Below are 20,934 nucleotides of genomic sequence, written 5' to 3' on the forward strand. Positions count from 1 at the left end.
GGGGTCGGGAAGTCGAGGGGTCCGGAGAGCCAGTACTCCGGGAGAACACAATGAGTGAAGCCACAATGCGAGCTCGGTACTTTTTTTCTCCTACGACGCTCCCCTCTGACGCGTCGGCGTCGCCGTTCTCCAGAATGTTTGCATCTTTTGGAAATTTCCCAAGCAGGAGAGGGTCGCAAAACTCTTTCTGTGCGGACTCGGGAAGCTGATGCATAACGAGGGTCGAGGGTCAAGGAATAATCGGTCTGGATCCTGTGTGACTCCGAGAGCAAGAATTCGAAGGTCGAACCGGATGCAGCTTAGAGTAACGAGGCTCCCATCGCATTCTGGATTTATTGTCCAAGATTATCTGATACGGTCAAGCAAACGTCATTGAGACAGTAGCTCGAGATGCTTGCCGTTGGCAATCGGGTGAGTCGCCGCAACTGATCGCCACGTGTGTTATCAGTTTTTTCCTCCACCAAGAGTGAAGCGGAGGTGGTGAGGCTTCTGCGTTTACGAGGGAAGCTGATCGTTTCTCATTCCATTCTTTCGTCTCCCAGACTGACTTTCATGTCACTAATCACCTAGTGCTATGGCTATTGACGTTGTGGAAGTGATCGGACGTTTCGGAATCTACCACGGTACTTGAATGCTTGTTCCCTGCTTCCAGAGACTTTGGCCGGGCGTCTCGTCCTGTGACGGGGGCAATTCCCGACAGGTGTTCCTTTAGCTCAGTATTCACAATCTATATATGTTAACGATTCAAGGATCGGGACTACAAGGTATTCGAAGACTTCTAAGTCGGATAATTTTCTTCCACAGGAGTTCTGCTACTCCTGGGATGTATTCGGGCTTTCCCGGTCGCCTGGACGAATATGATGACCCCCCTGATGGCGGCCGACGTCGCCCACTGGTGCGCTCCCCCTGACGCATCGATCAACGATTCTTGGTGGAGAGAGAACGGGATCCCCCGCGGACAGTTTGGCGAGCTCGAGGAGTGCTCGATGTTCCGATGGACGTCGGAGAACGGACTCGATACGAGCACGATCACGAACTGCACCAACGGATGGGCTTACGACAAGGGCGAGTTCGGAGAAACTGCGACTTCCGAGTGGGACCTTGTGTGCGGAGACGCATGGAAGCGTTCCTTGATGCAGAGCATCATCATGGCGGGGGCGTGGTTCGGATTGATAGTCTTCGGTAGGCTCTCGGATGACTACGGCAGGAAGACCGCCTTCAACACCAGTTTAATAGTGATGATGGTCACCGGAATTTCGGCGGCCTTCGTCAACGACTTCCTCGCGTTCAACGCCCTCCGTTTCTTCCTGTCTACCGCGACCGCAGGAGTTACTGCCGCGGCGGTCACCTTATTCATGGAAGTTATGCCAGGCAAGGATCGCATTTTCATGAACGTCGGCTTCGGAATGGGATTTGCCGTCCCCGTGATGTTCATTCCTCTGCTCTCCTACTACTTCTCGGATTTCCGTCACATGCAGCTGGCGATCGGTTTCTCGGGTTTCCTTCTGGTTCCTTTCGTCCCGGTGCTCTGTGAGTCACCGAAATGGCTCCTCGCGAAACACCGAGTCAACGAAGCCGAAAGATCTATCACTCGGATCATCAACATGAATAATCGACCGATGCCCGACATGAAGACTATCATGCCAAAACTCGCTCGTCTGGCGGAAACTGAAAGCGCACAGAAGAGTAAGAAACTCGGCTTCATAGACATGATGAAGGTTCCGATTTTGAGACGTACGTCGCTGCTTCTGGGAGCGTTATGGTTCATGAACTCGTTGCGGACTTATTACCTCGCAGTGAATTCCCATCGACTGCCCGGGAACCCCCATGTGAATTTCGCGATTTCCGCTTTTGCCGAATTCCCCGCGTCGCTCTTCGGGATGATCCTCATACGGAAATGCCGTCGAAGACTCTCTCAATCTGGATGTACGGTTCTCGCCGCCGCTCTGTTCGCGATTGTGTTCTCTGTCAGTGACAGCAATCAGTTCATGAAGGTCTGGGGGAGTATGGTAGCACGAAGTTTCCTGAATATGTTCATCCTCCTGCAATGGGTTCAGGTCCATGAAGTGTTCCCGACTCCTGCCAGAGGAGCCGGATTTGCTCTCGCGATGATGAGCTCCCGCGTTGGGGCAGGATTCGCTCCTTTCATCAAGAACCTCGCAGATGCCACCTTCAAGAGCCTGCCGTTTTATTTGTTCGTCATCTGTTCGACTCTCGATGTGCTCTTGATCCGCTTGCTGCCGGAGACGCTGAACGAGCCCCTGCCTGATACCATTGAGGATGCCGAAGAGCTCCTCGCGAAGACTCGGGCGCGGAAGAGTCAAGCCCCGAATGCACTCAAGAAGCAGATCAGCGACGATCGATTGTTTGAGAAGACCCCAACTCGAGCTGATGTCCGACTGGAATCCGATTTGAAGAGTGATGCAACTTGACAAAAAATGAATTATGAATCTCTGGGAGCGTATTTCTCATGGTGAACTCCTAGCGACGAGGAGTTCCTGGCACCACACTTTTTGCGAATTTCCCGACGGGAGTGTGACGGCGGGCTGTGGAATCCTCTTACTTAGAACTATAGGTCCCCGGGTTGTTCCCTCGTCCTGAGAGCGTAAAATCAGTGGGAATCGAATTGAGTAGAATTTTGGAAGAATATCGATTTTAATGCCGGACGTACGGATAAAGCCGCCTACGATATTCGCTAGGTGAACGACAGTATAATTAGGAAAGTGCCCGAACTCATTGGTCTCAGTATTTGGTGATTCCTCCCTTGTTCAGGAGAACATCCCTCCAACGGATAGGCATTGAGTCGATAAGTTTCTGAACTGTATGGAGCTCGATTTGACGCCAGCATTCTTTTATGGATTCTTCGAGCTCTTCGGTCGTGTTGTATTGCTTTCCGTTTGCGTAGACTGATCTGGCGAGTATACCCCTGCAGTTCTCAATCGGATTGAGATCGGGACTGAGAGCCGGATGGTCGAGCAGGGGCATTTGCTGATCCTCAAATCACTGTTTCATGGGGGCAGATTTGTGGATTGCGGCGTTGTCTTGCATGAAGATGAAGATGTTTTGATGATATCGCTCTGCGAATGGCAGGAGAAATGTCTCGAGAGTCCTGCGATAGTCTTCCGATGTCTGACGTCCAGATAAGAACGCGATATCAGATTTGCCCTCGTAGGATATGTATGACGGCCCAAATCATGAGCGACCCGCCACCGAAATTACGGCTTCAGATCCGACGCGGCTCTTGCCTTGAGGGGGCTCACCAGTGTGGCAATCGGTTCTGGAATGAATTGCTTGAAATGTTCCTCTGCTCGTCGAGGATGTGTCAACGAACATCCATTTCGATATTCGGCCGCGAATTCGAGTTTAGAGTATCATCCAGCCGTTCCAGGCAGTTTTTCTCCAGTGGACTTGATTGAAGGCCTTTCCACGCCAGAATTGATGTTTCCCCGCATCAACGTGGCTCTTCAATTCAAATTTCCTGAGCTTGTGAGGAAGAACGGAGCTCCTAGGGAGCGCCTTCGTCGGGCTACCCCCATCGCGGGGGATACGGCCGTTATGTGAGCGGAAACTTTGCTGGAAGCTTTGCGGTATGTCGTCGTCGCGGCGCCATCGATCCGCGCCTCGTACTTGGACAACATTTGGGAAGGTTCCTGGAAGTGGTCTTCCACATTCCCACGTCAACATGCCTTTGAGGAGATTCGCGCAAAAGGGAATTCGCGAAAATCATCGTCGCAGACAACCGTTGAAGAGGAAATTCCGCGGCGACCGATACACGACGCCGAGCACCCTGAAAACGGATTCTCAGACTGCATCGACGTCCCGAGAAAAGCTAAAAGATAAGTTACGCCTCGAACCAGTCGCTGAACCGGATTTCGGATACGTTTTCGTGGAGTTTTCCTCTGTATTTGGTGAACTCTCGCGTCCTGTCAAATGCAAGCTCTGCGGAGAAGATGTTTCGTTCGGACAAGTGAAGCGTAGAGGATTGGGATTCAAATTAGAGGTCAGGTGCAGGAATTGTGAACCCGAGCTGATCAACTCTGGACCTCACGTCCGAAATGCCTACCCAGTGAATAGTCGGATCGTTTTCGCGATGAGGCAAATCGGGGTAGGTTATTCAGGCTTGAACATGTTTTGTACCCTCATCGAGCTCCGTCCATTCCATCAGGAAAACTACGACGGCGCTTGTAGTAATATAGGGAGAGCAGCCGCGAATGTGGCCGAAATTTGCATGGAGAAAGCGTCCCGGGAGGAATTAGAGAGGACAACGGAGGCGAGAGCATTCCAGGATCCGCGAGCCGTTGCTGTTTCAGTCGATGGCGCGTGGGCCAGAAGAGGGTTCCCGTCCTTATTCGGCCCAGTGGCCGTGGTGGGCGAGAGAAGCAACAAAGTCTTGGATGTCACTGTCAAGAGTCTCCATTTCTCGATCTGTCCTCGGTGGAGATCAGATCAGGAGAGCGCAGAATTCGACGATTTGATGGAAGAGCATTCTCCGGAATGCCAGATCAATCACGAAGGCTCAAGTGGTTCGATGGAGTCGAGGGGTTCCGTCGAGCTCTTCCAGAGATCGCTCGAAACGCGAGGCCTGATTCACAAGCACTACGTAGGCGACGGAAGTTCCGCTGAGACAGTCTTGCTCGAATTATCGACATGAACAAGCGACCGATGCCGAACATGGACTCCGTTATGCTTCGACTAGCGTACCCTGCCGCGCTCCGCTGCGGCTCAAAGCATCTGACCGTGAATTTCCCGAGAGCAGCCCTCTTCCATAGTAGAAGCTTTCCAATAGAAGCCACCTTGCCAGAGCTCCTGGGAAAACAAAAGCCTACCTCCCGAAGAAGCTCCCGGATTTCAAAGTCGGCTAAGAGGCGAAGCTGACGTGCCCGACGACGGAACATCGGCGCCCAAGTATCTTCGCCTGAAGGAGTCCTTCCGGGACGGTCGCTAACGTGCATTGATTGCTAAGCTCTATATCGAGAACACACATTCCCCCAGACTTCCATAATCACTGATCTCTTTTTCCGACGCGAAATTTTCCTTGAAATATTGTGAGCCACTCTCCAATAGAAGCCCCAACCGGTAGCATTTGAAAATATGGATAACCGGGTCACTATTAGGAGATTTACGGTAAGGTCTCGGTCGATCTCCGATGCTCGTTTCCTTCGCGGACATGTGCCATGATTAGAGTTGCGATATGAGAGGACACGTCCTCTTTTGTCCGCTTTGACCGCTTTTTTGGGGGTTTCTCGGGAATGTCCGCTTTCCGGAATTTTCGAGGAAATACCGCTGAATTCGATGATAAAAATTGAATTTCTGCGCTATTTTCTCGCCGAGGGCACCGAGGTCTCGGCTGCACAAGCGTGAGCCAGAGGCGTCGGGGGCGGGTCGGAAATTTTCTTCTCACTCAGCGAATTGTCTCTGAGCGATCGTTAGGGCATCGAAGTTGAGTCGATTGTTGCTTATTTGGAAAATGGTTGGAGAGTCGAATCAATTCCATGGAAAGGGCAAAAAACATGGAATAGAGTGACCGCTTTTGATGGCCGCATGCCGACCCGATGTCCGCGCGGACATTGTCCTATTTTCGGGAAAGAAATGTCCTCTCATATCGCAACTCCAGCCATGATATTTGCGGTGCTTTCGTTAGCTCGTTTTCTGCTACTTTGTCCGAAGTTCACGCATTATCAGAATCTGACATCGACAAATCAGTTTCACCCACCTGCGCATCATATGCCTCGAGGATTCATCTCCAAACATGAACATATATGATGCTCATATCAATCCGATCTTGATTCCCTGACTCTCGAGCCTAACGAGCACCACACACCTTTGGTCTCACCATCCGGTTTATACCTGAACGGGCACGATAACCGCGAGAGCGATAAGACTCCCGTTTCAACGGTAAGAATTTGGCCCCCGTTCCCGATTCCCTGACTCTCGAGCCTAACGGGCACCACACACCCACCTTTGGTCTCACCATCCGGTTTATGCCGAAAGCATTGTTCTGAAGTCCGAACTTCGGACATCATCAGAATCCCATACCGAAACATTACACATCACACTCACCCCCCTTCACATCATGTACCCCGATGATTTATTTCCAACCATAAACAGATGATGCTCATATAAATCTTCAACAGATCATTCGAAGATAAACGGAGTCTTTTGTCTCACTATCCGGTGCGTAAACAACAAACGAATTCGATGATTCACCGACACGTGAACATTCTACGAATAGTCATCCGTGCGATATAAGCATGGATTCTCGAAGATCAGGCCGCATGCCTGCAGTGATTGACCTTGTGCCTTATTGACACGCACGGGAAGCACGGCAAACCGCAGCCGTTTGAACCCGAACTTTGTCGGTCGGTATGATCGGGAATTCCGCCCTCAAATTTCCCACACAGAATCATCACGATTTCTAACCTGCGCCGCATGCTCCCCAGGATTCATTTTCGATTTACAACTCACGACAGGATGAACATATGATGCTCATATCACCGACATCGACAACAGAGTGTCGACAATATGAAAAAAGGTGCATGGAATCAAAATCGAACGCAACGCAGAGCGATTCGATTGTCCGTGAGCCATTCGCCCTCATCGCGCATCACTCTGTCTCTGTATGCCAGGCTTAAAGTCTGCTGCTCCGCAGTCTCAGCTGAGCGGGTTTCAAGTTTCAAGAGACAAAACGCGGTGCATCCTTGGCCTCAATTCTCGATGCTCAATATCTTCGATGGAAATCGAAGAAAGAGCAAGCGCGTGGACGGCACCCGTTCTCGATTCCCTGACTCTCAAGCCTGGACGGGCACGATGACCGCGAGAGCGATGAGACTCTCGTTTTGACCGTATGGAGTTGGCCCCCGATGTCCCCGATCTTGATTTCGACCCTCAAGACTTCCCGGGGACGATGAAACGAAGAGAGCGATCGAACTCCCGTGACGACCCGTTCGGTCGTATGAGGTTGCTCGCTACCCCTCACCGAGCGGATTGTACCGCTCGAGAAACGCAAAAAAAGACGACGATGTTTAGTCGACTGAGGAAAGAGGCAAACTTGGGGGGTTTGGGGAATCAGAAAAAGGGTTTTGACCGTATACAAACCATCCCGCAATTGGTATGGCTAATGTTGTCAAGTTTAATGAGAATCCGTTCAGCAGTTTGGGCGAGCATAGGTAACATAGAAACAGAAACCCTGCGGAGATTTTTATATATAGAGAAAAAGATTGGCAAGACTTGCTGAGAGTGAGAGCGCTAAGAAGTAAAGACCTGGGTTTTGTCGATTCCCTCAGAGTACCGATATTGAGGCGGACCGCGGCGCTCCTCGCTGTCATGTGGTGCACGAATTCCCTCAAGTCACACTATTCAGCACTGAACGCACATCGACCGCCTGGGAACCCCCATGTGAATTTCGCGATTTCCGCTTTTGCCGAATTCCCCGCGTCGCTATTTGGGATGATCCTCATGCGGAAGTGCCGTCGAAAACTCTCTCAATCTGGATGTACGGTTCTGGCCGCCGCTCTGTTCGCAATTGTGTTCTCTGTCAGTGACAGCAATCAGTTTATGAAGGTCTGGGGGAGTATGGTAGCACGAAGTTTCCTGAATATGTTCTTCCTCCTGCAATGGGATCAGGTCCATGAAGTGTTCCCGACTCCTGCAAGAGGAGCCGGATTTGCTCTCGCGATGATGAGCTCCCGCGTTGGGGCAGGATTCGCTCCTTTCATCAAGAATGATGCCACCTTGAAGAGCCTGCCGTTTTATTTGTTCGTCATCTGCTTGACTCTCGATGTGCTCTTGATCCGCTTGCTGCCGGGAGAGCTGAACGAGCCCCTGCCTGATACCATTGAAGATGCCGAAAAGCTCCTCGCGGAGACTCGGGCGCGCAAGAGTCGAGCCCCGAATGCACTCAAGAAGCAGAACAGCTACGATCAGTTGTTTGAGAAGAACCCGACTAGAGCTGATGTCCGTTTGGAATTCGATTTGAAAAGTAATGCAACTTGACAATGAATGAATTATGAATCTCTGAGAGCGTATTTCTTATGGTGAGCTCCCAGCGACGAGGAGTGTCTGGTATCACCATCTATACAGAATACTGCACTCACGCCGGGTCGGGTCGGATCCATCTGATTTCGTACAGGGTTTCAGAATACCGGAGAATCCGGGATCCCCACCGATCTTCACTCGTCTTTGCTCGACAGAAATCCTTGTGTGCTCAGCGATGGGCAAATTATTCGTAAAAGATGTAGGGCTTAGTGGATATCTATAAGAGGGAGATAAAAAGGCTCCACTTCATAACAGGCTCATCATACACAGACTGCTACTGGCGCAGCCGACAGGATCCTGATGCCTCCCATAACTCGCAAGTCCGCGAATCCGAATAAGGCTGTCATGCGTCAGGATATCCTCAGTAAGTTTTGTCTCGAAATAATTGAGCATACCAAAGAAGAAGGATTCTTCGAGAAAAGCGCAGAATGCGCAGCATCCTACATCAAGTTGGTGCAACACCGAACAGAACTCGCCAATCTCAGAAAAAACGATGCACAAGAGTCGATTGATTTGGCCACAGACTTCATAGTTCAAGAAGAACTAGACCACGCCATAATTGTCACATCGGAAAAACTCTACAATGCCATACCGAACGAGCATACTCTAAAATGAAGTCGATCCCGATACACCTAGCATCCCAGGCAACAGAAGAAATCGACGCCGGTGGAGATAACATGAATATACAACCGAGAACAGAAAAACCGAAGAAGACGAACATACAGGAGTTCGACGGAAAGAACACAAATATTCGTTCACCTCCAAACCGCAATGAAAGAAAAATTCATTCGCCTACAAAATTGTTCTCAACTATGCCGGTCTAGAAGAAGCATTCAAGCTAGCATGGGAAAATCTGAATGATCGTTATCAAGCCACGAGTGACACGAAAACTTCACATCGCAAAGCTCTCCGAGATTTGAGCAAGAATTTCAAAGTTACGTCTCGGCCGATTTTCGACGCCTCGAGATACTATATCAAACGGCCTGGGGACACGTCAATGCTCTCAAAGCTTCCGGAATAGAGGCCGCCTCATACCAGTCACTTTCAATCATTGGTTTGAGTGAATCTCTCCCACTCCCGCTTAGAGTAAAATTCTACAGAGAGAAAGACGTCAACGATCCAGATGAACTCATCTTGAATAGCCTCTTCAAGTTCATGCAAGACGAATTAAATCAACGCCAATCATGGCACATGGAAAGAAAATTCAATCAAGGAGCAAAAGGAAACGAATTCCCAAATGAGACCGCAGAACGAAAAGGCTACTTCCAACGGAGAGATCACGACAGTCATACCAGCGCAGCGGTCGCAATCCAACCAACGATCATTCGTCGAAAAAGAAGACCTTCCAGAGACAATCAAGACAATCTTCAATGCTCCAAGACTACGGAGACGGAAGCGAAGAAGATCATTTAAACTAATAAAGAGGGGTAGTCCTGTTCTCACCCCGGAGTCGCTCAAGAAGACAGTTCTATTTTGCTCTGACAAGATTTCGAAGACAGACGCTAGACTGGACGGAAAACCCATTAAGGTTATCCTGGACAGTGGTGCGTCCGCCTCTCTCGTCAACAAAAAAATTACCAATGACGAAAGGATCTTCGTGGGGAAAAACAAAACAGTTTTCGACTGGAGGAACAAATCTTGCTCACTGAATCTATGGACGAAAGTAATACTCGAACTAGGTCCAATCAAGAAACAAGTCGATTGTTTAGTCCTGAAGGATTGCTCATACGATTTCCTCGTCTCACGGCCACTCATGAAGGCAATAGAATTGAACCTACATTTCGACGAAACCTTGACTTTCGAAAAAACGCAATCTACACCAGGAGAACAAGTGAACACGTTCACAATCCGATCAGTGCATGATTTAGAGAAAGCTTTCCCTAAAGTAGTGTGCGAATCCGAATACCCACCACCGGTAAAATTCTCCGAAGCGCCGTTCCTACTCAAGAATAATACCCCAGTGTGTCGAAAGCCATACAAGATGTCTAGAGAAAAACAAGAATGCGCAAGGAAGGAGTTGGAAAACATGAAGAAGAACAACATCATCCGTGAGTCTTCTTCACCATTCGGAAGTCCGATCATTATGGTCGCAAAACCAAACGGCTCGTGGAGACTCTGCACTCTGCACAGATTACCGATTCGTCAATGAACAGACGGACCTTATCAATTGGCCTCTACCAAATATCGACGACATCATCGCCGAAACAGGTGGATGCAAAATCTTCTCCATGAGTGGACTTGCTGAAAGGTTTCTGGCAACAACCCCTAGTGGAAGAGACAGGGAAATATTCCGCATTCGTCACCCCGTCCGGAACCTTTGAATATAACGTCGATCCCTTCGGGTGGAAAAACTCGCCGAAATTTTTCCAAAAAATGATGGACCAAGTCCTACATGAACACCACAGCTGTTGCCGCTGGTACATCGACGATATAATCATATTTTCGAAAAGTCGCGAAGAACACGAGAGACACCTTCGGAAAGTGTTCACAAGCCTGAACAAAGCCGAACTAAAAATCTACCTTAAAGAGTCGAACTTGTTCGAATCGCAGGTCGTATTTCTCGGCCGAAATATAGACGGGAAGACGAAATCGACCAAAGAAGAATCAGTCGAGAAAGTGAGGACGATAAAAGAACCAGTGAACGTAAAACAAGTTCAGAGATTCCTCGGACTACGTGGTCACTTTCGTTCATTCATCAAAGACTTCTCGGAAATTGCTAGACCTCTGACGAAACTAACGCTGAAGGATTCTGAGTTCCAGTGGTCAGAACTACACCAGGAGGCTTTCGATACGCTGAAAGCGAGAATAACCCAAAATCCAATTCTCGTACTTCTTGATTTCTCAAAACCTTTCATGTTGACCACGGACGCCTCAGACCTTGGCACAGGAGCGGTTTTAACGCAGAATGATCAAGAAGGGAAAGAATACGTCGTGGGTTAACACTCATACAAACTCACGGAAGCAGAGAGGAACTACACGACGTACGAGAAAGAAATGCTCGCCGTACTGCAGGCGGTCGAGTACTTCAAAACCTATCTGGACGGCCGAAAGTTTTCCCTTCACACGGATCACAGCGCACTGAAGGAGTTGATCACCGTAAAGGAGCCGAAAGATAGAACAGCCCGATGGATACATAGACTCACTGAATTAGATTTCGATTGCGTCCACAAACCGGGAAAGAGCATAGGACATGCAGACAACCTATCTCGCCTACCGCAGGAATCGGAAGCGGTACTCGCATTGACGGCTGTCGACACGGACGGGAAAATAATCGTCACTCTTGAAGATAGGCAGAAGGTTTTAGAAGAATACCACGATTCGCCAGACTCCGGTGGACACGACGGATTCTGGAGAACCCACATGAAAATTTCCAAGAGGTTCCGCTGGCCGACAATGGGCGCCGATGTAAAAGAGTGCGTGGGGTCTTGCTCGCTATGTCAGAAGAACAAAGCAAAATTTGAAAGGAGAAAGGACCAACTCTGTTCGAGACCGAACGACTTACCTCCCATGCACACCATTCACGTGGACTTCGCAGAGCTGACGGAAGCCAGCTATCGAAACCCGGAAACCCGAGCTTTCGTTGTGGCAATCGATCGCAACACCCGCTTTGCCGCAGCAAAGGCTAGGAAGGAAGATGCACATGCGGTCATCTCCTTATTGAACCAACGACTTTTTGAAAATGTCAGAGTAGTTGTTTCGGATCACGCGAAAGTTTTCCATAGTCATGCGTTGAGAAATTGGGCTGCTCAGCGAGGGATCGAACTCCAGGTCGGGAGCCCGTTCAACTCGCAATCGAGTGGACTTGTTGAACGACTCAGTCGCGATCTGAAAGTCTTCGTCTCCATGTTTCCGAAGATCCGCGGAGGATGGAAGGCAGCCTTGTACGCTGCTGTACTCCACCATAATCGTTCGCGCTGCAGGACAATCGGTTGCTCTCCTCATTTCGCCTTGAATGAGGAAGCTCCGTACCTACCCGCCGAACGTCCCGTTCTGTGGCATGCGGAGCTCCTGATTAGTAACACGGTCTCGATACGAGCACGATCGTGAACTGCACAGACCGAAGGGTTCACGACAACGATGACCTCCGGATAGGATCTCGTTGGCGGGGCGCATTGAAGTCTTCCTTGATGCAAAGCATCCTCATCGCGAGAGCGTGCTCCGGATCGATAGTCTTCGATGGGCTCTCGGATGATTAGGGCGAGGACACCGCCTCCAATCACAGTTAGACAGTGTCACGAGATTCAACCGTAAGTATTATGTGCAGCTGGAGAACGCGCGTCGACTCTTTGGAGTGGCTCGGAACTGTCGCAGTCCAACATCGTTCTCCTGCTAAATCTGCTTCGATGCCGCCTCTCGGCGACAGAAGCTCCGCGGATAGATATTGCGCGTATCACGGCAGAATTGAATCTTCGCCCAAAGGGGGAGGAAAGGCCGAGCGGTCGTCCGGGCGATCGATCTCCCCTCTAACAGAAAGGAGGACTCAGGTACCCATCCCCCGTCGCTCGAAGCACTGACCGCCCCTTCTCGGGAACTGCCCGGATGCCTTATCGTGGAAAGTAGCACTGGAGTGACACGGGCATCATCAAGAGTAATAGATACGCTCAGCTCTGGCACTGAATAAGATGAATCCTTTCTTGACGTCACGTCGTATTCTTCCGAGCCGAGCTTGATTATTGCGGCAACGATCTCCATCGAACCGTGTGCCTCTCCCAATCGAAGTTTTTCGTTAAGATCTCCCGTAAATGTAATGAAACCGAAGAACTTGATGACGTAATGACTCATCGTTCTGATGAATGTAGAATTCTGCATATATATCCGTTTTCCGTTCGGTCCCCTCGGAGACAGGATGACTGAGCCAATCCGCGATCCGCGGCTCGGGTGAAATCTTGATTCCAGACGGCTAGCCTTGATATGATGCATACATGATCAACGGTTATAGGCAGGAATGGAGATCCCGAAAGTGAGCTCCATGAAACAAGAACACCCTCCGAAACTCCGACTTGCTGATGCCTCGGCAATGTCCGTGATAGAGTGACCTCGGTGACCTCTTGCTGCGGGTTGCTGATCGTCAACAGCGCGGACAGACAATGGAACCTTTCTACCTGATCGAGCTTTGATGCTCCATCTAGCAAGTGGCTCAACACATCGAGAGCTATCTCGTTTTTTACGACCAAGAGAAGGTGTTGAGGCTGAAACGGTTGCGGGTCTCGCATGCGCTGCACAGCTTTCTCTCTGACAGTAAGGACTCTCCGCTCCACGCGATGGACGCTGACGTTGTCGAAGTGATCGGACGTTTCGGGATTTATCACGGTAAATTTTTGTCCTCTCCTTTACGCTAATCACGTGATGCCTCTCCGTCGGGAGGCATCGGCATTGAATCGGGGAGTGAATTAATGGAGGCTAAGACGCCTAATCATTAGACAGATGAGTCAATCTCTCTCGCTCCGCAGTCCTGAGAAGTACACCATCGATCGGTCTGGATTTCAGGACTCCTTCTCGCATTAGCATGCATCCGAGCCTTCCCCGCCGCGTGGACGAACATGATGTCGCCGCTGATGGCGGCCGATGTCGCTCATTGGTGCGCCGCTCCCGACGGTTCGCTCAACGAGACATGGTGGAAGGAAAACGGAATCCCCAGAGGGCCATCGGGTGATCTCGAGGAATGCAGCATGTTTCGGTGGACCCTGGATGGAGGAATCGAGCGGAACTCGACCTCGGAATGCACCAACGGCTGGGTGTACGATAAGAGCAAATTCGGAGAAACAGTGACTTCAGAGTGGAATCTCGTCTGTGGTGATGCCTGGAAACGGTCGCTGATGCAGAGTATAATAATGGCCGGCGCGTTCGCCGGCGTTCTAACGTTCGGCAAACTGTCCGACACTTTCGGAAGGAAGAGAGCTTTCCACCTCGGCTTGCTTCTTCTGATAATATCGGGTATAGCTGCGACATTCTCCGGGAGTTTCATGATTTTCAACGCTCTCCGCTTCATTCAAGCGACGTGCGCTACCGGCGTGACCACCGCGCTGGTGACTATGTTCATAGAGATCATGCCGGGAAAGGACCGAATCTACATGAATGTCGGTTTCGGAATGGGTTATGCGGTGCCCGTATTGTTCATCCCTGTGCTCTCGTACTACCTCCTGAATTTCCGGTACATGCAACTAGCGATCGGTCTGTCTGGCTTTTTGCTCGTTCCATTTGTGCCTTTTGTGTACGAATCACCCAAATGGCTGCTCGCCAAGCAACGCGTGAATTCCGCTGAGACAGTCATAACTCGAATTATCGACATGAACAAGCGACCGATGCCGAACATGGACTCCGTCATGGTTCGATTGGCACGACTTGCTGAGAGTGAGAGCGCGCAACGAAGTAAAGACCTGGGTTTTGTCGATTTCCTCAGAGTACCGATATTGAGGCGGACCGCGACGCTCCTCGCTGTCATGTGGTGCACGAATTCCCTCAGGTCATACTATTTAGCACTAAACGCACACCGACTGCCGGGAAACCCGCACGTAAATTTCGCTATTTCGACGTTTTCCGAATTTCCCGCCGGCATCGTAGGGATGTATCTGCTCCGTAAGTGTCCCCGGAGAGTTACGCAAGCCGCCAGCACGATTCTGGCTGGCGCACTTTTCGCGATGGTTTTCCTTGCCCGTGACAGCAGTGAGCTTCTTAAAGTGTGGGGAAGTATGGTCGTTCGAGTTTTCATGACCTTGTTCAACTACATTCAATGGGTTCAAGTCCATGAAGTATATCCGACCGCAGCGAGAGGTGCGGGTTTCGCATTGGCGATGATGGCTTCGCGGGTAGGGGCGGGGCTAGCTCCCTTCTTGAAGGATCTTGGAGATTTGACTGATCGTAACGTCCCTCTCATTCTGTTTTTGGTTTGTTCGACGCTTGATCTATGCTTAGTATACCTCCTACCGGAAACTTTGAATAAACGATTGCCTGATACGATTGAAGATGCAGAGAATTTGCTCAAACAGACCCGAGATCCGAGGGTCAGAGTTCCTACCGAAGATCACAACGAGATGCTCGCGACTGGTGATGTGAAAAAAATCGATGGATAAAATAAATAAACTAATTAATGATGTTCGACTCGGAAATTGCGGATTTCTTGTCATCCAGTCGATTATCCGATAGCCGGCCGAAATGGGGATTTACCTAATGGGGGGGCATTGTTCCTCCTTGAAACCAATTTATCAGAATCACATATAGGGAACCCTCATCCGAGTATCAGTCAATGACCTCGGTGGAGCTCAAGAACACGGAAGCCTCTCAAAATAGATATCATTCTCCAAAATCTTGCTTGTATCGAGCAGAACTTCTTTATGACGGTAAACACAGACGCCGGCTTTACGGGACTGGACAAGCTAGTTCCTGACGGCACATCCTCGGCTGCGCTTCCCTCAGGACCATGGACGACGCAGACGTGATCCAGGTTATTGGTCGTTTCGGGATATACCATGGTGAGAGACCTGTATGATTCAACGGCGCGGCGGTGAATCTCTTGCACACAACAGCGGCACCAGCTTCTTCGGGAGTCCTCGAGTCTCTGGATTCGAGCAGCTTCTCGGTCGCCCAGGAGTGCTCTGATCGGATGGTCGGCTGATGAGAGCGTTCGGTGTGACAGTTGCGAATGGAGGCCGCCAAGCCTAGCCGGGGTTTCCGTGGGGAGTTCCGGAAGCCCGAGACGATCTCGAGTGCGTGCGAACGCGTGCAGCTTCTAGTACGATTCAGTTCACGAAATTCGACTTCCGAACCCGAGCCGGCGCCGCGCCTTCACTACTTATCAACGAGTGAATAAAGGATCCGACCACTTCCAGGGATGATGATCCTCCTCGCTCTCATGCGAGCGTATCCTGTTGCGTGGACGAACATGATGTCTCCTCTGATGGCGGCCGATGTGCCTCACTGGTGCTCGGCCCCCAACTCGACAATCAACGCGACTTGGTGGAAAGATAACGGAATCCCGAAATCGTCCGACGGCACACTCGAACAATGTTCGATGTTCGGATGGACTGTCGAAGACGGAATCAATTTCAACAAATCGGAGGAGTGCTCGAACGGCTGGACGTATGACAAGGAGCAGTTCGGAGAGACTGCGACTTCAGAATGGGATCTTGTTTGCCGGGACGCCTGGAAGAAGTCGGCCATGCAGAGTATCATCATGGCGGGATCTTTCGCGGGTGTGGTCGTTTTCGGGAAGATGTCCGATCAAATCGGTCGGAAACGGGTTTTCGTGATTTGCCTCGTGGTGGTATTCGTAGCAGCCCTGCCAGCAGCTTTTGCGCGGACTTTCTTGACCTTCAACGCTCTCCGCTTCATCCAATCATCGGCTACAGCCGGTATGACGACTGCGATCGTCACAATGACAGTGGAAATAATGCCGGTCAGAGACAGAATATTCATGAACGTCGGCTTCGGGATGGGCTACGCGATCCCGGTCCTACTGATTCCAGCATTATCCTATTGTCTATCGAATTTCCGCCACATGCAGCTCGCCATCGGACTATCTGGGATCGTCCTGATTCCGTTTTTGTTCGTCATTTACGAGTCTCCGAAATGGCTCCTGGCGAAGCACCACGTCAACGAGACCGAACGCGTCATAATTGGAATCCTGAGGAGGAACAGGAGACCGATACCAAACATGTACTCGATCATGCCCGCGCTCATGGCGAGAGCCGAAACCGAGACCGCCGCGGAAAGCAAGAATCTCGTTGTTACGGATATCCTAAAAGATGAAACTCTGAGAAGGAACGCAGCTCTGATCGCAGTGACCTGCTTCACTTGGTCGGTGAAAGGCTATTACCTTCATTTAAATGCTCACCGACTTCCGGGGAATGCGCATCTCAATTTCGCAATATCCACTCTGTCAGAATTCCCCGCTGGGCTCATCGGAATGTATCTGATAAGGAATTGCGGTCGCAGACCGTCCCAGATGGTCAGTGTCTTCATATCGGCCGTCTTATTCTGCATTCTCTTCTTTGTCGACGACAAGCATAGTAACGTGAAGGTGTGGGGCATGATGGTCGTCCGCCTGTTTCTGAGCCTATTCGGGTACATTAAATGGCTCGCGGTGCATGAAATCCATCCGACCCCCGTTCGGAGTGCGGGATTCGCACTCAGCATGATGTTCTCAAGAATCGGCGCCATGCTTGCACCGTTTGTGAAAGATCTCAGCACTTGGATCCACCACGCGCTCCCCGTGTACATTTTTGTTTTATTCACTTTCGCAGACCTGTGGTGTCTGAGTAAACTACCTGAAACTCTTGACCAACCGCTCCCCGACACGATTGAGGATGTGAGGAGATTGCCGAAAAGCAGCAAGTCGTCAAGGTAAATTCGACGATGTCTTCATCCAGCTCAGTAGGATGCACAACCTCCTTTCGGCGCATCTTGTGCCGGAGCTCTGTAAAAAACGATTCCTAGAAATCATTGAAAATCCGAGAGAGAAGAGAATACGAATTAATAAATGTCTCCTCGAGGAACGATCGTCAACCACCTTGTAGTCGCTCAAACAGCCGCCGGAGGACAGTATCATCGATCGGTTGGTGATTTCTGAGGACTGACCGCGCAGAATGAATTCAGACATAAAGTTGAGGCAATTTTATGAGCTCAGTCGATCAAAGAAATGATGTGAGAGTTTCGAACATTGATACATCCGTTCCAGGGTTCTTGAAGTTCTCCTCCCTACCTCCTAACCGCTACGGAGTTGTATCATCCTGGATGGCGCACCATGGGTATGAAGATGATTATTTCATCCCATGCCCTGCTGTCAAGGAAGATGACCGCTGGGTATTCAGCTCGCTTTATTGACCTGTCTTCACGGCGAATCACTATCTTGATGGCTCATTCTGTTTCCAATATCTGTCGCGCATGACGTTTTCCAGTACTTCTATTAGAGAAAGCTGACCCTCGAAGGTATTCCTCTCGCTCTTGAGAAGGCGTCGAAGATATTTCGCGCTCAGTTTCTGTAAGGGTTCAAGGCCTCAGATGGCTGACGGCGGAAAATCTAGGTCTCTAAATGATGAATTTATCGGTAACTTCACTAAATCAAGTGTCAGAACAGTTAAGCTAGACATGGCACAATCGTGTACATCTTCGGCAGGACTCGACTTCAAGGCATCAGGTATTCTGCGGGAGAGCACCTGGAAATCGATCTCATCCCACTCCAAATCACTCGGAATGCTCGAGGGAACTGATTCCTCCGCTGTATACGCCGAATAACTTCCACCTGCGAGGGTTCGGAGATGACACCTTGTGATTCCGAGTCGCAGGATTCTCGGACGAGTACCCGGAGGACAAGTGAAGAATGAATGAGCTTACTTTCCACCTTAATCTCGGTGGATGTAGTCTTGGAGAAAGCATGAGGCTTCACGGGAGGCCTGAATTTCCCCATTTCTCGACCCGAAGCCTTGCACTCCTATCAAGTATTCACTTCGGTTTCACCGGCTCTTGCTCCGAGACGAGACAGCGAGTCTATCAGTCCCTACCGAATGTCCGTCCGGAAATCCCCCGGGAACTTCGTTATCTGATCGATCGACGGTCAAGGATAAGGCTCATATTGTTCCGGAGCAGAAAATATTTATAACAGTAAGGCAAAGCTTCAACGACCTCCATCAGACGTTCTCTTCGATCAGTTGGATCATTTCCGGAAGCTTCTTGGGATCGAGCACGAGCACCTGAGAGAATCAAGGAACTTTTAAGATGGGGTGGGCTGCACTTTCCTCTTGGGACAATCGTTTGAGGAGCCACGATTTCCGACGGACTACGAACCTGACGAATTTGTTTCAACTCCTCGTCGCCTTCTTTCCATTTCCCGGCTATAGCTGTATCTGCGTCCCCTTGGGGTACCTGTGGAGTGATACGGTGATCCAATGAGCCGCTGCCCTAAAAAACTCGCCGAAGCTCATGGACTATCGAAAATGGGAATCCACGCACTTCATATGAAAATTTGAAGTCCGCGAGATCTTCGAAAAGTTCTTCCTCTCCGTTGGCGTAAATCAAGCTGTTCGCTCCTTTGTACTGTTTGCATATCACAACGAGGTGACTGAAATCGAAGGTTTTGTTCGATTTGGGCATCTGGAAGGGATTAAGGAAGTGTCAGGCGAATATTCCCACTCCATTCTCGTGTTGAAAGCGCGAGATCAAAGCCTAAACACCAACCTTTTTCCAATCTTCATATATGCTCTTCAGAGTTGGTGCCGCTATCCTGGGCGGGATATTCACGAATCTTTCTGAGATCAGGAATCCTATCGAGCCGCTGGAGAAGATCTGTTCCAATTTGGAGCGAGCCTGTCCTTTCTGGATGAGAGAAAAATCGCGGTCACCCGCTGGACTTCCAGAGAATGGGATCCCGTTTGGATCGTCCGCTGACGACCAGCTGAGAAATATCAACATTCACTCGAAAAATTTGGGAATATGAGCGCTGGAGTCCACGCCCCTAACTCACCTCCCCGGCTTGCTCAAGTAGAAATTTCTTGACATCCTTCACCCCTTCCCGATCTGAGTTGAGCGGCAATAACCCTCCGACCCCGAAAACCTCTGCGTCATCTTCCATGTCATCGTCATCGTCTAGCATGTCATCATCGGACTGCCGCAGAACCAGTGATAGCTTGTTGAGCTCTATGAGGTGATTCGCGAGGTCCGAGACATTGATATGGGCGTTCCTGAATGTCTGAAATCATTGGCGCCATTTGGAACAACAGCGGTTAAGTTTCGGTCTTCGGGGGTACATATATCCCTGAGGGAGTGGAGGACATGATGAGCGCTCCAAATGTCGGGGTAGACTCAGACTAGACCGACTCACTTGGAGAAGTAGTTTCTTGATTCCATGAAAGTCTGAGTCGTCCGGAGGAAACGCTTCGAAATTGACGTCTATTACTTGGTTCACCACGTCCCCATCCTCACCAGCTGATGATGAATCGTCTCCAGAATCGCCTTCGTCATCCGAGTCAAGGACTTCATCATCATCTGAAACGGCCGAGATAGAACTTCGTACGGAGTGTAGACCGCTTTGAGAGAGCATTTGGAACAATTAGACACGAGATCTCACCATCAATGGGTGCAGCTTCGACAACCTTCTCTTCTCGCTTCGACTTCTTCGGGTTTGCCATAGCTGTTGAGGCAAGGATACAGAAGTGATCAAAAACATTCTTCTATGAAGTGATACTTCACGGCACGAGAGTTAGAGGAGGGAAGCACCGACCCCACTTTGGACCCCCCTCGGTTCGAATGTGCAACATGTGTGAGATTCATCTGGATCGGCATCTAGTCCCCGAAACCGACCTTATCCTTTATAATTCACGTTTCTTGGACGTGAACTCGCTCACGGAGATGATCACCGAGCCTGTCAGAATGAGTCGAACGAAACTCCGAACCGACAAGTTCGGGCACAAGTATGACCAAACACGTTCGCTGAGCGCGCATGTTCCATTCGCGCCGACAACACGTGAGGGTGGACCACGGAAAGGGCGACTTTTCAAAGCCGCGGAAGCGCGGGCTGAATGCCGGGCGATGTTGGTCGCTCTCTCGCCTCAGAGGGGAGCCCCTCTCGTTGAAGATTCGCAGCCATTCCGGGAGCATCTCTCGAAGATTTCGGAGCCTTCATTCTCTACCGCCATTAGTTTGCGTGTTCAGACGTCAACATCTCGACTGTCCGAGAAAGTCCGAACGCGACCTGTGATGTCATGCTTCACTCTCCGGTCCGACTGTGAATATCCGAAAGCTTTCCTCCATGTGCATCCACATGCTTCTGGAATATATCGAGCTCTCTTCGGGGTCTTCGGCAATCCTCGGAAGGAGCTTCGACTCCACGAAGGATTCCTTTACGGAGCCATTGAGCCATCTCGGGGCTCGGGGTTCGGTTAGGGGCGCCCCCTGGTGGCTGCTCATCGA

The 20,934-nt window shown here is 50.3% G+C and overlaps 4 protein-coding genes across 4 annotated transcripts; 3 read left to right on the forward strand and 1 right to left on the reverse strand.

Moving 5' to 3' along the window:
- Positions 1-574: 574 nt before the first annotated feature.
- On the forward strand, positions 575-8,649 carry LOC100908930 (organic cation transporter protein-like). Its single transcript, XM_029111591.1, has 6 exons — positions 575-623; positions 805-2,418; positions 3,858-4,105; positions 4,605-4,737; positions 7,700-7,953; positions 8,305-8,649. Exons 1-6 carry the CDS (start codon positions 575-577, stop codon positions 8,647-8,649), a joined length of 2,643 nt encoding a protein of 880 aa, XP_028967424.1.
- Positions 8,650-13,253: 4,604 nt separating this feature from the next.
- On the forward strand, positions 13,254-15,104 carry LOC100909218 (organic cation transporter protein). Its single transcript, XM_018639687.1, has 2 exons — positions 13,254-13,344; positions 13,522-15,104. The coding sequence occupies exons 1-2, from the start codon at positions 13,296-13,298 to the stop codon at positions 15,102-15,104; spliced, it is 1,632 nt and encodes a 543-aa protein (XP_018495203.1). The 5' UTR covers positions 13,254-13,295.
- Positions 15,105-15,451: 347 nt separating this feature from the next.
- LOC100909361 (solute carrier family 22 member 6-like) lies at positions 15,452-17,377 on the forward strand. The gene is made up of 2 exons (XM_018639688.2): positions 15,452-15,503; positions 15,861-17,377. The coding sequence occupies exons 1-2, from the start codon at positions 15,452-15,454 to the stop codon at positions 17,375-17,377; spliced, it is 1,569 nt and encodes a 522-aa protein (XP_018495204.2).
- Positions 17,378-18,134: 757 nt separating this feature from the next.
- LOC100899557 (BRCA2 and CDKN1A-interacting protein) lies at positions 18,135-20,443 on the reverse strand. Its single transcript, XM_003743739.2, has 10 exons — positions 20,326-20,443; positions 20,093-20,155; positions 19,847-20,010; positions 19,490-19,714; positions 19,204-19,341; positions 18,979-19,119; positions 18,814-18,891; positions 18,652-18,719; positions 18,364-18,568; positions 18,135-18,271 (listed from the first exon to the last, which is right to left on the reverse strand). Exons 2-8 carry the CDS (start codon positions 20,151-20,153, stop codon positions 18,657-18,659), a joined length of 870 nt encoding a protein of 289 aa, XP_003743787.1. The 5' UTR covers positions 20,154-20,155; positions 20,326-20,443; the 3' UTR covers positions 18,135-18,271; positions 18,364-18,568; positions 18,652-18,656.
- Positions 20,444-20,934: the final 491 nt, after the last annotated feature.

Source organism: Galendromus occidentalis, unplaced genomic scaffold (assembly GCF_000255335.2).
Source record: "Galendromus occidentalis unplaced genomic scaffold, Mocc_1.1 scf7180000077451, whole genome shotgun sequence".
Lineage (NCBI taxonomy): Eukaryota > Metazoa > Arthropoda > Arachnida > Mesostigmata > Phytoseiidae > Galendromus > Galendromus occidentalis.